At 36.5% G+C, this 12612-nt stretch overlaps 1 protein-coding gene across 1 annotated transcript in view; it reads left to right on the forward strand.

The window, feature by feature from the left end:
• Positions 1 to 12612, forward strand: part of LOC137924556 (multiple C2 and transmembrane domain-containing protein-like) — a 53912-nt gene that overhangs the window by 7944 nt on the left and 33356 nt on the right. Inside the window, exons 2-5 of the mRNA XM_068767946.1 lie at positions 1445 to 1542; positions 5920 to 6031; positions 7309 to 7463; positions 10966 to 11157. Of these exons, the coding sequence (XP_068624047.1) occupies positions 1445 to 1542; positions 5920 to 6031; positions 7309 to 7463; positions 10966 to 11157 (557 nt within the window). The remainder of the gene's footprint in view (positions 1 to 1444; positions 1543 to 5919; positions 6032 to 7308; positions 7464 to 10965; positions 11158 to 12612) is intronic.

The following is a 12612-nucleotide window of genomic DNA, read 5'->3' on the forward strand; positions in this document are numbered from 1 at the left end:
ATTACTGGAAATGAAAATGCGAACTTGTTGAAAATACCCATAACTTTTGGACAGCCTGTATAGTGCCATTTACTGTACGGCCTACGATCGCAATCATTCCTTACCGCTTGGCTACCACTGCTCGACGGTTTAGGAAAGGTTTATTAGCCATTGACCTTTGCAAACTAAATTGCCGGAATGATGTAAAATTAATTACTGGAAATGAAAATGCGAACTTGTTGAAAATACCCATAACTTTTGGGCAGCCTGTATAGTGCCATTTACTGTATGGCTATTAGTAAAGGCATTCTACCGCGCTTCTCTTCTTATATAATACAAGTTAAGAATATGTACAATCTGAATGTTTAAAAAAATTGCGGTGTTTTACGAATGTTTATACTACAAACGTATAGACTACTCTTGCTGAAACTTTTTTGGCATCGACCATGTGTTATTATGAAATTAAATGAAATCAGAGTTTCATCGTCGACTGTGTTTTATGTCTTCACTTGAAGCATTCAGTTTTATAAATTGCGTATTTATATAATGTTTATTTATAACTTATGTCTCTATTTTTATAACTCGTCTTGATGTATACGTATATCATCATTTATATAAAAGATAATAAAAGAAACTAATTTAGACATTCGTTGACGAAAATATATAGCGAGTAGAAGAATGCAGTGTCCCACATTCAGTTCTGTATCTTACACACAAAACTGTATACAACAAAAGCTGCAAAATAATGTGAAATATTGTAATGGTTTGGTTAAACTACCGTAAAAAGTAATAATATTGCGGTTACGTGTTTAATAAAGAGTAGGAACATAAGTTCACTTTTGTAAACAATATAAAACTACAGTTTTTTTAATAAACAAAGAATAATTGTATTTTTTTTTTAATTTATATCATCAAATGCCCCGGATCTTTGCGAACATTCTTCCAAACATACCTGAAGTTTTCCAAAAATAACCCTACAAGTTATAGCTTTTGGAACCGCTGCTATTTTTTCCCTTACCATCATCATCATATCAGACGATAGAAGCCCACTGGAAGGGTTAAGCCAGGATTTTCCAAGCGTTTTTTTTTATATTAAAGCAAAAGGGTTAAACTCGTATCGAATCCACTTTCAAATTTTCAACAATCAAATTTTTCCCGTGATCGTTATTATGGCCCACCCTACATAACAAATTATAAAATAAATTGTTATTATTTTGTATATATGTAATAAGCTTTACTAAGCACTTTTAAAATGTCAAGATATTTATATAAAATAAATTTTAAATTGTGTTTATACATAGATGAATTTAGGTTCGAAGTGTTGATAATCTTTTTATGTATATTATACATATTTTTCTGTAATAAATAGCCTATATGCCACATGAATATACGGCTTCGTTCGTTTTAAAGATTTCTATGCTTTTTAACAATATACGAATCTTAAAAAGCAAATGATGACCAACAGATCTGTCAACGACGAGACAGTTATCGACCGACCAAGCGCCGTCGACGTCCGGCACGCCAGCTCATCTGCCACGCCCGCTACCCACAGAACTACAATTGGTGAGCAAAAGCATTACATTGCAAATTCATAAACACAAATATATATAAATATTACCCCAACCCTTTATAGTATTACCCAACAGTTCAGCCATGTTTCACCTTGAAGCGACATGCTCGTGTCTAACACTCATAAATATGTAAAATGTTTTTACGCAGGAACAAAAACATAAAATATACACATCATGCGAGTATCGTTATAAAAACTCATGTCAGATTATTTTCCTTTTTTAAATCGTGTACTATACATATACTTTTACTTAATATTACGACCAATATAGTACTTTGATTTTAGACTAATTTTAAGTTGCTATAAGCATATTCATCGTTATTTTAACCAAACGAAGCCCACAGCTGGATGTTTACGTCCCCCATAGATTTCCAGTGAAACCGGTTGGAATGGGCCTGCATCCAAAGTTTTTCGACGAAATAACAAGGTCACTTGTCCAACTTGCGCAGAGATGTCCTGCGCTTACCGGTTCGTGGTCTCCACTCCAGGACTTACCGCCTTAGCAATCATGCTATGCAATCTTTTGCGGGATACATAGCCTGCCCAGTGCGATTTCTAATGCCAATACGCTGGGTTATGTCGGTCACTTTCATCCATCTACGGATCGCTTCCATTCATATCGCATAGCTCTCTCTTTATAGCTCATTGAACAACTTTGAGTTTTCCAATGAGGCTAGAAAGGGACCATGTTTCTATACCTCGTCTGTATTCTGGGTGTGGAATCTGTTGTTAGCCTTGTGAGGCTGTTACAACGTCGTCGATTTCAGGGCACGCGGAGGACCCGCGAGCTAACAAAAATTTTCTAATGCTATACTATATTCGCCTCCCGGCGCGTCAGTGCGTTGTGTGGGACTCAGTGTGTTGCTGTTGTCTCCGCTGATGTTCTCCGTTGTTGGTATTGGTGTCGGCTTCGGTGTCGTCTTCTTTCTTCTACCTCCTGTTAGCTACTATTCGGTGGGCCCTCTTGCTTGGTCTCGTCACTTTGTGTGTGACCTTCTTTTTGGGGGCCCCCTTGAATTTTTTGGAGGGCGTCTTTTGATCCCTTTTGGGATCGGTGCGTTCTCGTTCGGTATTGCGTGGCGTGGCCTACGCTTTTCTGTCGTCGGGTTTTCTTCTGGTATGTAACTGGCCGCTTGGGCCACCAGATGGTACGGGTGAAGTACGGCGTCTTGGAAGTATGTCTTTGACGCCTCTCCGAAGAATTCCTTTATGTTTGGGAGGTTTAAGTCGCTGTGAATGTTGACATTTCTCTAGTAGGGCTCCGCTCCGGTTGCTTTCCTGGCGAAGCGGTTTTATATCGTTTGCAGGCGATTCAGTTTGGCCTCACTGACGTGGTTGAAGATTACGCTTGCGTAGGACATTATTGGTCTTACGAGAGGTGGGTTTTGTGCCTCAGAGCTAATTTGCTGGAGACACAGATTAGTAGGTGTAATTTACCCAATACGAATGCGGCCATGTTCCTCACGTTTTTAATGTGAGGTGTGAAATTCTGTTAGAAGTCTAGGGTGACTCCTATTTGACCGATTTTTTCCATGGGATTGGACGGTCGAAGAGGGTGATGGTCCTGAGTTTCCTTTTCTCTGGTAATAGCTTCAGTTGGGGCTTCTTTTTTCTTACGAAGCCTCGATGGAAGAGCATGGCTTCGCTCTTGTCCGGATTGATGTTGGTTCTCCACTTCTGGAACCATTCGCCTAGGCGGTTGGCTGCGGTTTGGAGTCGGATTGTGATTCGGCCCTGATGCTTGTCCGAGTAGAACAGGGCCGTGTCGTCCGCGAACATGGCTTGGAACACACACACTCGGACGCGCTAGACACGACCGCCCGGCGGGCAGTCTCGTCGAACACTAAGACTTTGCACTACTCGTTAGCACTGACACTGGCGAGCAGCATGGGTTGCTGAGTGGCGGGCTGCTGGGTGCGCACGTCCGTCCACGTCAATTACCGAGCTAGCCACGGTAACACGTTACTTGTAGATCCCTCCCCCTCCCCCGAAGGCACTGAAGGATATTGGACGAGAAGATGTTTCGTAGTTTAACGATCGCTGTTCATTTGTACGAATTTTATTAATTATAGTTTTACCTATGTCCAGAAATTTAGGGGCAAAACATTTTAAGGATACCGGATATAAAAATCTCGATAGTAGAGGACATCTACTTATGCGTAAATCACGTCGTGTAATATACCTCGTACATTTTCATTAATAAGGAACATTAGATAAGTAATAGCGAAATATACTAATTGCTCTTATTTTATTTTTTCCGTCAGCTATAGCATTGTTAGGTTAGCCTAAATAAAAAAATAAATACATCGGTAACTGTCAGACAAAATTACGAATACAAAACACGAAAAATTATAACGTAGTTTTGAATTGTGAATATACTGTACTGTACACAATGACTTAACTTTTGTAACATAACAAAATCAAATTATCTAAAGGTACAGTATTTTATATTATTAACTTAATTTATGCTGAAGTATATTCAGAATGATATTAATACTTACGACGTGGCTTGCATTATTGTTTGCCAACAAAATCATAATGCTTGCAAATGAAGAACCACACAAAGGCAAAACATTGGTATGAAATCGCAGTAATATTTTGAAATGTTTCCCTGCCAGCAGTCGTATAAGTTATTTATAGTCGGAATAAGAAATAAGCGAAAGACATTATTTCTCACTGAAATGGACCTGGATTTTTGATTGTCAAACTCAATCTAGTTATATTACGAAAATAGTGGCATTGTTTGTGTGCAAGTTTTCTTCAACTTCATCAACCTACGTTTTATTTTTAAGTTTTCTTAATAAATATGTACTTTTTATATGTAAAGTACTCAGGTAAATCTTTTATTCATTGTCACAAGTGGCAGGCTTCGGGTATGACTTAAATCTAACCAACTCAATTAAACTTCTTGAGTAATTCCAGCAGACACTTGATGATGCCAGTAATCCTGGGGAGACACTCCAGAGAACCGAAGTACGTGTCTCTGTGGCGGCTGACGGGAGTACCGCCCCTGTAGTGGTATTTAATTGTGTCTACCCGTAGCGCGCTCCGACATGAGAGATCAAGCCTTACTCATTGGTAGAAGAATGATTTGCACCGGACTGTAAACAGTCATACCGAAACCTCTCCTGTCCAGTTCATACGTAGCCTCAACCCTGAAACCGCTATAACCTTTTTATCCACTGTAGTATTACAAGGTTGTCTATATAATATTTCTTTTTTAATTTAATTTTTTTTTAAAAAAAAGCATAATTACAGATTAGGATTTTTGAGGATCTTATTGTTACACTTTTTCACAGGCTAAAAGATCCTTGTTTTATATATTTATTGAAAAAATTAACACTAAAAATTTATAGATAAAAAAGTAACGTAAATGTATTAAATGTACAAATGTTTATTACTAGGACTTTACACCAGGTAGCTCAAAATTCGACTTCTAACAAAAATAGTCAAACAGTATCTAATTACGGGGTCTAATAAATATCTCCTCATAATCAGTTTTTTATCTAACCCAGTGACAATTCAGTCAAGGTTTGCTTGTTAATTCAATTATTCTTAATACTTGTTACACATGAACATATTTCATTCGCAAATTCCATTTTCGGCGCCATTTTCATTTGGAGGATAATCCGGAATATAAGTCTCATACACAAATCAAAAAATTCAAATACAACGTAACGAATTGTGTTATAAAAATAGTAATACGATTCGTATGAATGTGGCTACAATTTTAATAATAATTAATTGAACGAAATAAAAAAGAACAACGAAAAAAAAATATACCTTTTTCAATTAACAACTCACAAGTAAATATCGTTATTGCCATGGGATAATGACTGGATCTTCTTCATGATTTATTTCTCTCATATTATTCACCCCCAGATCTTTCGATAGCGTCAGATAAAGTCTAGAACAACAAGAACTCGTACTTTCTAACACAACTTCACAAGGGGAAGACTCCTTGGAAATAATACGTTTCTTTTTCTGATCACAATGACGTCTTTTTTAATTATTCTTAAGGTTTCGCAAGAGATGTAAGAATCTGGTTCGTCGAGTTGCTTCTTGTAAAAAAACGAACAAAATTAACCGATCACCATAGCCTAGCGAGTTACTAAGGTAACATGCCAGTGCGTAGAACAGATGGATATTTAGGTTCTGCAGTTGAGACCACAGACTAGTAAACTGCGAACGACATCCAATCACAAAGTACACAGACAAATTTTTTAAAGTCGCCGAAAGACGTTGGATGCAGACAGCTTCAACTGGTCCTATTGGAAATTTATTAGGGAGGCCAGTATCTAGCAGTGAACGTCCTACCGCTTAAAAAAAGAAATTATTTATTAATAAAAGAAAATTGTCTTTTGTTTTAGGAACCAGACGAGGGTCAAAAGTTGAGAGAACAACAATTAAGACAATTTGCGTTCTTTCAACTAAGGATACATTTAAAGAGAGGCCAAAATCTAGTTGCCATGGATAAAAACGGTAAACTCACAACTGCTCATTACTGAACACCACACTGACACAAACATGTAGGCATTGGCTGGCACGAATTGACAGATATCACAAGCTATTTCATTAAAAAAAAAAAAAAACAAAATTGGCTTTCTTTGCACCTCTGCATAATAAAAACGAACCTATGGAACATAAGTTGTTTTTTTCTTAAATGGAAACAGCAATGGTAACCTCAAGGTAAATAAATAATTTCTTTTTTACATTTAATTTGTATTACCGAAGAAATATAATTCATTATTTAGCTTTGAATTATTCAACTCAAACTTCCAAAATTGTATACATTAAAAATAATAATGTACACTGCTGTAAAAATTTACTGTAAATAAAATATGTCTTTTATTATTAAATCACGCAATCCGGGTTATTCCAGTGATCCGCTAAATCGCGTAATATTACATTACTGTTACATGTTTCCTCAAAGCATTTCAAATTTTAATGATAACGTAAATAAACATAAAAAATGTATTTTTTCAAAATATTTTATTGTACAAGAGTTACACAAATTCTGCTTACTCTATCACATGACAATAAACACGTAGTAAAAATACCTAAGTTATATTTGAATATTTAAGTTTTCTTTTGTTTTGCACCTTACAATTTTTATTGCGTTTAGTTAGTGCTTTTGCTTTTGTAGAATTTTATTATAAAATATTAATTAAACACTATTGGCATTCTAATACTAAACTATTTATATGAACAGAATTACGTAAGTTTTATATTCTCTATATTATCTTAAATAAAAAGCATCTGTAAGTTAAACCAATTAAAAAACTCATACCATAGACATGGGCTATGCTCGGATTTTGCTGCGAGATCGAAACAGAAATCAGGAGTTCCGCAGAAGAACCAAGGTCGCCGTACTAGCTCGAAGAATTGCTCGTCTGAAATGGCATTGGGTGGAGCAACTTCCTCATGGCCGATAGACACGGCTTTGGAAGGCCCTCCATATGGTGAACTGCCGACATAGTCAAGGTCGCGAGAAATCGGTGGATACGAGACCGGTCGGGACCTTTAGTGCATGCCTATGCCAGTGGGCGTCTATCGGCAGACGTAATGATGATAATGAATTAAAAAATAGTTTCTTTGAATTGACTTTGATAAATATTTTTGCATTGAACAAAATTTTCTTGTATCTATTCTGAGAGATTGTAAATATTAAAGATTAAAACAGTAGAGATAGAGCTTAATTTTTACCGTTTATTTTGGCTTTTTAATCTGATTATACACTTTGTGGGGTCGAAAACCAGGTTTGTTATCAGGCACCAGTGACCCCTACGTGAAATTCAAGGCCGGGGGCAGACTGCTGCACAAGTCGAGAATCGTCTACCGCGAACTCAATCCGGTATGGGACGAGTGCTTTACGGTACCGATTGAAGACCCATTTGTACCAGTTCAACTCAAGGTATACCAATAACTCTTAACTCATCATATCATCATGATCATTATTATTTCAGCCATAACACGTTCATTACAGGACTTAGGTCTCCCCCATAGATTTCCAATAGTATCAGTTGGAACCTTGCATCCAACGTCTGCTCACATCCTTGTCCAGGTTATCTGCCTCCCTTGTTTATACAGTTATTTCAAAAGAAGTAAAACATGCAAATAAATATGAAGTTATTCTAGCGTTTAATTTTTTGGCAAGAGATGATAAAAGAGAATAGTAACTAGTGGAGTAAGCTGAGGCTCCTAAGGATACCCTCGGCTCAAGCCGCTGCTATCTATAAAAGAGCTTTAGGCTAAGCGCTTTCTACGAACCCGACTTCGAACCCGCAGAAACTAAATGCCATTTAGGCAGCAGTGTTAGTGTAGTAAAAAGAAAAACAAACCCTGAATAAATGTCTATTCTTTCAAGAGAAACTAGTTCATATATGTTGCAACTACACTTTAGTTTCATTGCTGAATTTAAAACAGTGAATTTATTATAGCTGATATACCTGGACGGTTTTCTTTTTTGAAATCTTTGCAGATAATGTCACCAGGGTGAACTTTCTAGATTTAAACTCTAAACCGGGCACGAGGCTAATGGAAATAGTTTTCAAACAACTTTATCTAGCTCGTTATATTTTCATAATTTTGAACAAAAGTTTATGTTTTGCATTATTATGATATTTTGTCATAAACTTCTGAAAACTTATACAAACTATGTTAACCAGTTTTAATTTAGACAAATGCTTGTATAACAGGTTACAAGGGATTATGTTCGGAGTTTTTCTAAGATATCGAACTAGTAATGGAGACAAACGAAAGAAGCCGATATAGCCCAACTTATTTCCACGTTGATGATCACTGGTGTCTATAGGTTCTGGAGTGAAGATCATAGACCGACCAGCTCAGCGTTGTCAAGTCGTCGCTTAAAAACGTCTAACAACAAGTTAGACTGGCGACATTGTGAAGATCGTCAGAAGACACTGAACACAGGCCACATCCTGCTGAGCCTATTGTAGAAGGAACCATAGGGAAGGTTTATGTTTAACAAATGGACGTTCTACAGCTAAAATGATGATGATATATAATATATACAAATTGGATAGCGATGCAATTTGACATGTTTATATAGATACTGGTAGCACTAACACAGATTCAAAATAAATATTCACAATAAAAATAAATAATTTGAACAACAAAAAGTTATTATTGTGGATCGAATAAAATGATGCCGTCCAACTAATAAAAGGTTATTAATTATTAAAGTGCCTTAAGACGAAAGTTTACGACTAATACGATATCTGAGCCTCTTTGCTAAGCTCATAATCGCTTAATAAGCCGTGTAGATGGCTAAGTTCAGGATTTATCGACGAGATCAAATCATGATGAAATGAAGAGATAGTCCTCGTGTAGACGCCCAGTCTAAGGCATACGCCTCCCACAAAGATATCTATGGTGGGATATACCATAATCGCTACGCTTGGCAGACAAGTTGGCGACCGTAGTGTGGTATTATAGTATTTAATGGAATCTGGCGTTATTTTGCGGAAGTCCATCCTAAGTGAGAAAAGGACAAATATTTAGCCACTTCCGCACATGCAGTCGTAGTCGTGCAACAAAGTGCACCGCCCGCCAGCCCACTGATAAACTAGACTCTGCACAGCTTTGTGTTTGACACTAATCAGTGTAACATAACTCCTGAAGATGCCCCGTAAAGGGGTGAAACACGTGTTGAGTGATTTAACGGCGGTAGTTGTGTAATACGCATTGTTTGCCGCGTGCGCATTTATCAGCGGGCTGGCGGGCGGTGCACTTTCTTGCACGACTACCACTGCATGTACGGAAGTGGCTAAATATTGGTCCCTTTCTTACTTGGTATTATGGTACACAGAGGAAACTGCTGTCCATCCTCTGGAAATTCGTTAATGAACAGTGGCAATCCTAGATAATTAATGCACGAAGTGAATCATATAAGTATACCCAGCGAATTGACCAGTTCTGGGATTAAAGCCACGAACTGGTACGCACAACGTACAACGTCCATCCACAAGGGTTGTTAAGGTCTTGTTAAGGTCATTGAAAGGCGCATGATGCGCCCTGATGCCGTTTTGATATTATAAATCTATGGAGAAAGCCTATGTTTAGCATTAGACGTCTTATGGCTGAAACTACGATAATGACAATGAATTTTAATTGTACAATAACGTTTGGAGAAGTTATTGGTTTAGAAATATTATCTTCTGAACGTTATTTCCACGTGACTCTAATCGTATAGAAAAATTGGTTATAACTGGCATGTAGACACTGATGGTAGCCATTTCTTAATTAATCTTTTAAAGACATCAGAAAAACTGCAGTGCAAACTCTAGATTATACAGAAACTTTAGAAACATAACCTTAGAAACTTCATAATAGTGAAACTATGACTTCGTGGAGACCAATTTAAACAACGGAGAAATTTCACGATCACTTGACAAAGACATATAGAACGTGTGACATAACTTCCTTTTGCTGGAACTATTCTCTTTAGTTATAGATGAAAAGAATTTGCAGTTTAGATACAATGAAATCCTTAATAAATATTAGCATTCTCCGTCACATATTGTAATAATTTTTATTTTATTTTATTATTTTCGTTCGTGACAAAGTATTAAAGTAATTTACCCCTGGGACCCGCTGTAATGGGCTAAACAAACAGAAGGTCTTAATTAAACAAGTTAAGTTTACTCCCTTAAACGCTGTCAGGGGGTCAGGGTTAAACATTAACATACTTACAAGCAACTATAACAAGCATTTAAAAATAAAATGCTAACAATGATAATTGTCTAATAATATTACAACATGATATCAGCATTTAACATTTAGTACATTACGAATTGATTACAAAAAAAATATTTACCACTGTCTGTCTGCCGCCCGCTTTGTCAGGTCCGCATTGAGTTTTATGGAAGTAATTGATTAAAATCTTTTCTATTTCAAACGTACTCAATACACATTTTTTAATAAACGCCCTCCACAACTCATCTTGTGGATAGTATTTCGTAAAATCCGTTCTTAGCTGATATTTACCTGATAAAATAAATAATTGTACCAAATTTCAAGTCTCTAAACCTTATGGTTCTAAATATATCGTACGTGTAGATTATTTCCGTCTATTAGAAGTAATTTATACATAAATTACACAGAGACAAAACTATATACAATAGGCATATTCCTACTTAATTCTTATTTCTGAAAGCCTAATGATTCCAGAGATACAAGTATAGAGATATAAGTCAGTGCATAGGCGGAAATCTCTTTTACATAAATATAGACACATGTACACATGTGTAGATTACTTCTGGTAGAAATCTTCTAATCTGAATCTTAAGTGAATAAATCTCTTTTACATCCTACTTTTCACCCCACAAGAATTCCAAGCATTGTATTAATTGAATACTCTTCTTAGTCATCAATAATACTTTTAAAATATCCAGGTTTTCGACTACGACTGGGGTCTACAGGATGACTTCATGGGCTCTTGCTACCTGGACCTCACAGCGTTAGAACTAGGCCGCACACAGGACCTGGTGCTCTGTCTTCATGACCCCAACAAACCGAACCAGGACATGGGAGAAATTGTGCTGAACGTCACCCTATGGCCAAAGTCTCAAGAAGATAAAGAACAGGTATTTCTTTGTGTTTATTATCTTAATGAGGATTTTTCTTGAATAATATTATGGTTTGATAATGGTAGTTAATCTACGGAATGAGGAGAATATCTGTAGGGAAACGAAAGTGAGTGAAAACGAAACTGATAAGAAAAACGTGGTCTTTCACTTCTCATTGGCCTTTTTCGAAGGTTTACAGTCGCTCAACGAGCTATGAAGGTAGCTATGCTCGGGATTTATTAACCACGTCGAACTAGGTAAGAGGAGAAGGTGAACAGGTAACCTTGTAAAGGTCATCGAAAGACACTGGATGCAAGCTGGTTCCAACTTACTTTATTAGAAATCTATAAGGGAGGTCTATTCCTAGCAGAGGACGTCTTACAGCTGATGATAAAGATAATAATGAACTACTGTCTTTTGTTACGTACATGGATGTAAGATTATGCTTTTCTGTTGAAATAAATATTTTTGTGGTCACTTTTGTTTCGTCGTCCATCGTCATTTCAGAGCCTATTTACCAAACTCACAATGGCTCAACCAGCCGTGTAGATGGCTATGCTTAGGATTTTACTACGAAATCAAATCATGATGGAATGAAAAGTGATGTCGTCGTTTAGACGCCCATTGCAAAGCACGGACCTCCTCGAAAGATATCTATGGGGGGAAATATCATAATCGCCAAGCTTGGTAAATAGGTTGGTGATTTTAGTGTGATATGGTACGCAGACGACGTTTCTAATGCTGCCTACACTCTGAAAACTTGTTTGTGAGCAGTGACAATCCTATTTAATTAATGCACAAAGTGTGAATTATATAAGGCTACATCCTGGTAATCTACGATCTTAAATCACAGCCAACAACCTCTACTACTGGGCTACCACTGCTCATTTGTTTACAAAGCCCTAATTGAATTTAAGTTATTTTTAAGAATGCTCCTATACAAAAGAGAAAGAACTTCGAATATGTAAAGTCACTTAGTTTGCCTTATACAATACCTATAATCCTGGTAACATGCAATGACATCAGAAAAAACCTTGTGCTAAAGAGTAAATTCTAGAACTTTTGAAACCCCAGATTATATCCCGAACATAGCTTACGTAATAGTACTTTTGCGAGCTGTGAATATTGCAGTGATATTATGTGGAACACATAACACACTACAATACTAACAAGCACACAGTCAAATGCTCCAAATCTCTTGAGCCAGTATATGCATAAATTTACATTTACGAAATACATTTACATTCTGTTTACTTTGCTGTCTATGTTCCGGCCGTTGTTAAATTCCATTTGTTTCTTCACATTTAACGTTCATAATGATTATAGACCACAGCTTTTAAGAATAAATGTATGAATAATAATAACATTTAGTTTAATGACAATAAGTATACGCTGTTAAAACATCATAAAAGAAATTAAACATTAGTTATTTTTAGGTACACTATACTGCGAAAAAAAATTCTAATCATAGAC

The sequence above is a fragment of the Battus philenor genome, unplaced genomic scaffold (assembly GCF_028537555.1).
Source record: "Battus philenor isolate CCGP_79_NKW_IND1 unplaced genomic scaffold, ilBatPhil1.0.hap1 SCAF_24, whole genome shotgun sequence".
Lineage (NCBI taxonomy): Eukaryota > Metazoa > Arthropoda > Insecta > Lepidoptera > Papilionidae > Battus > Battus philenor.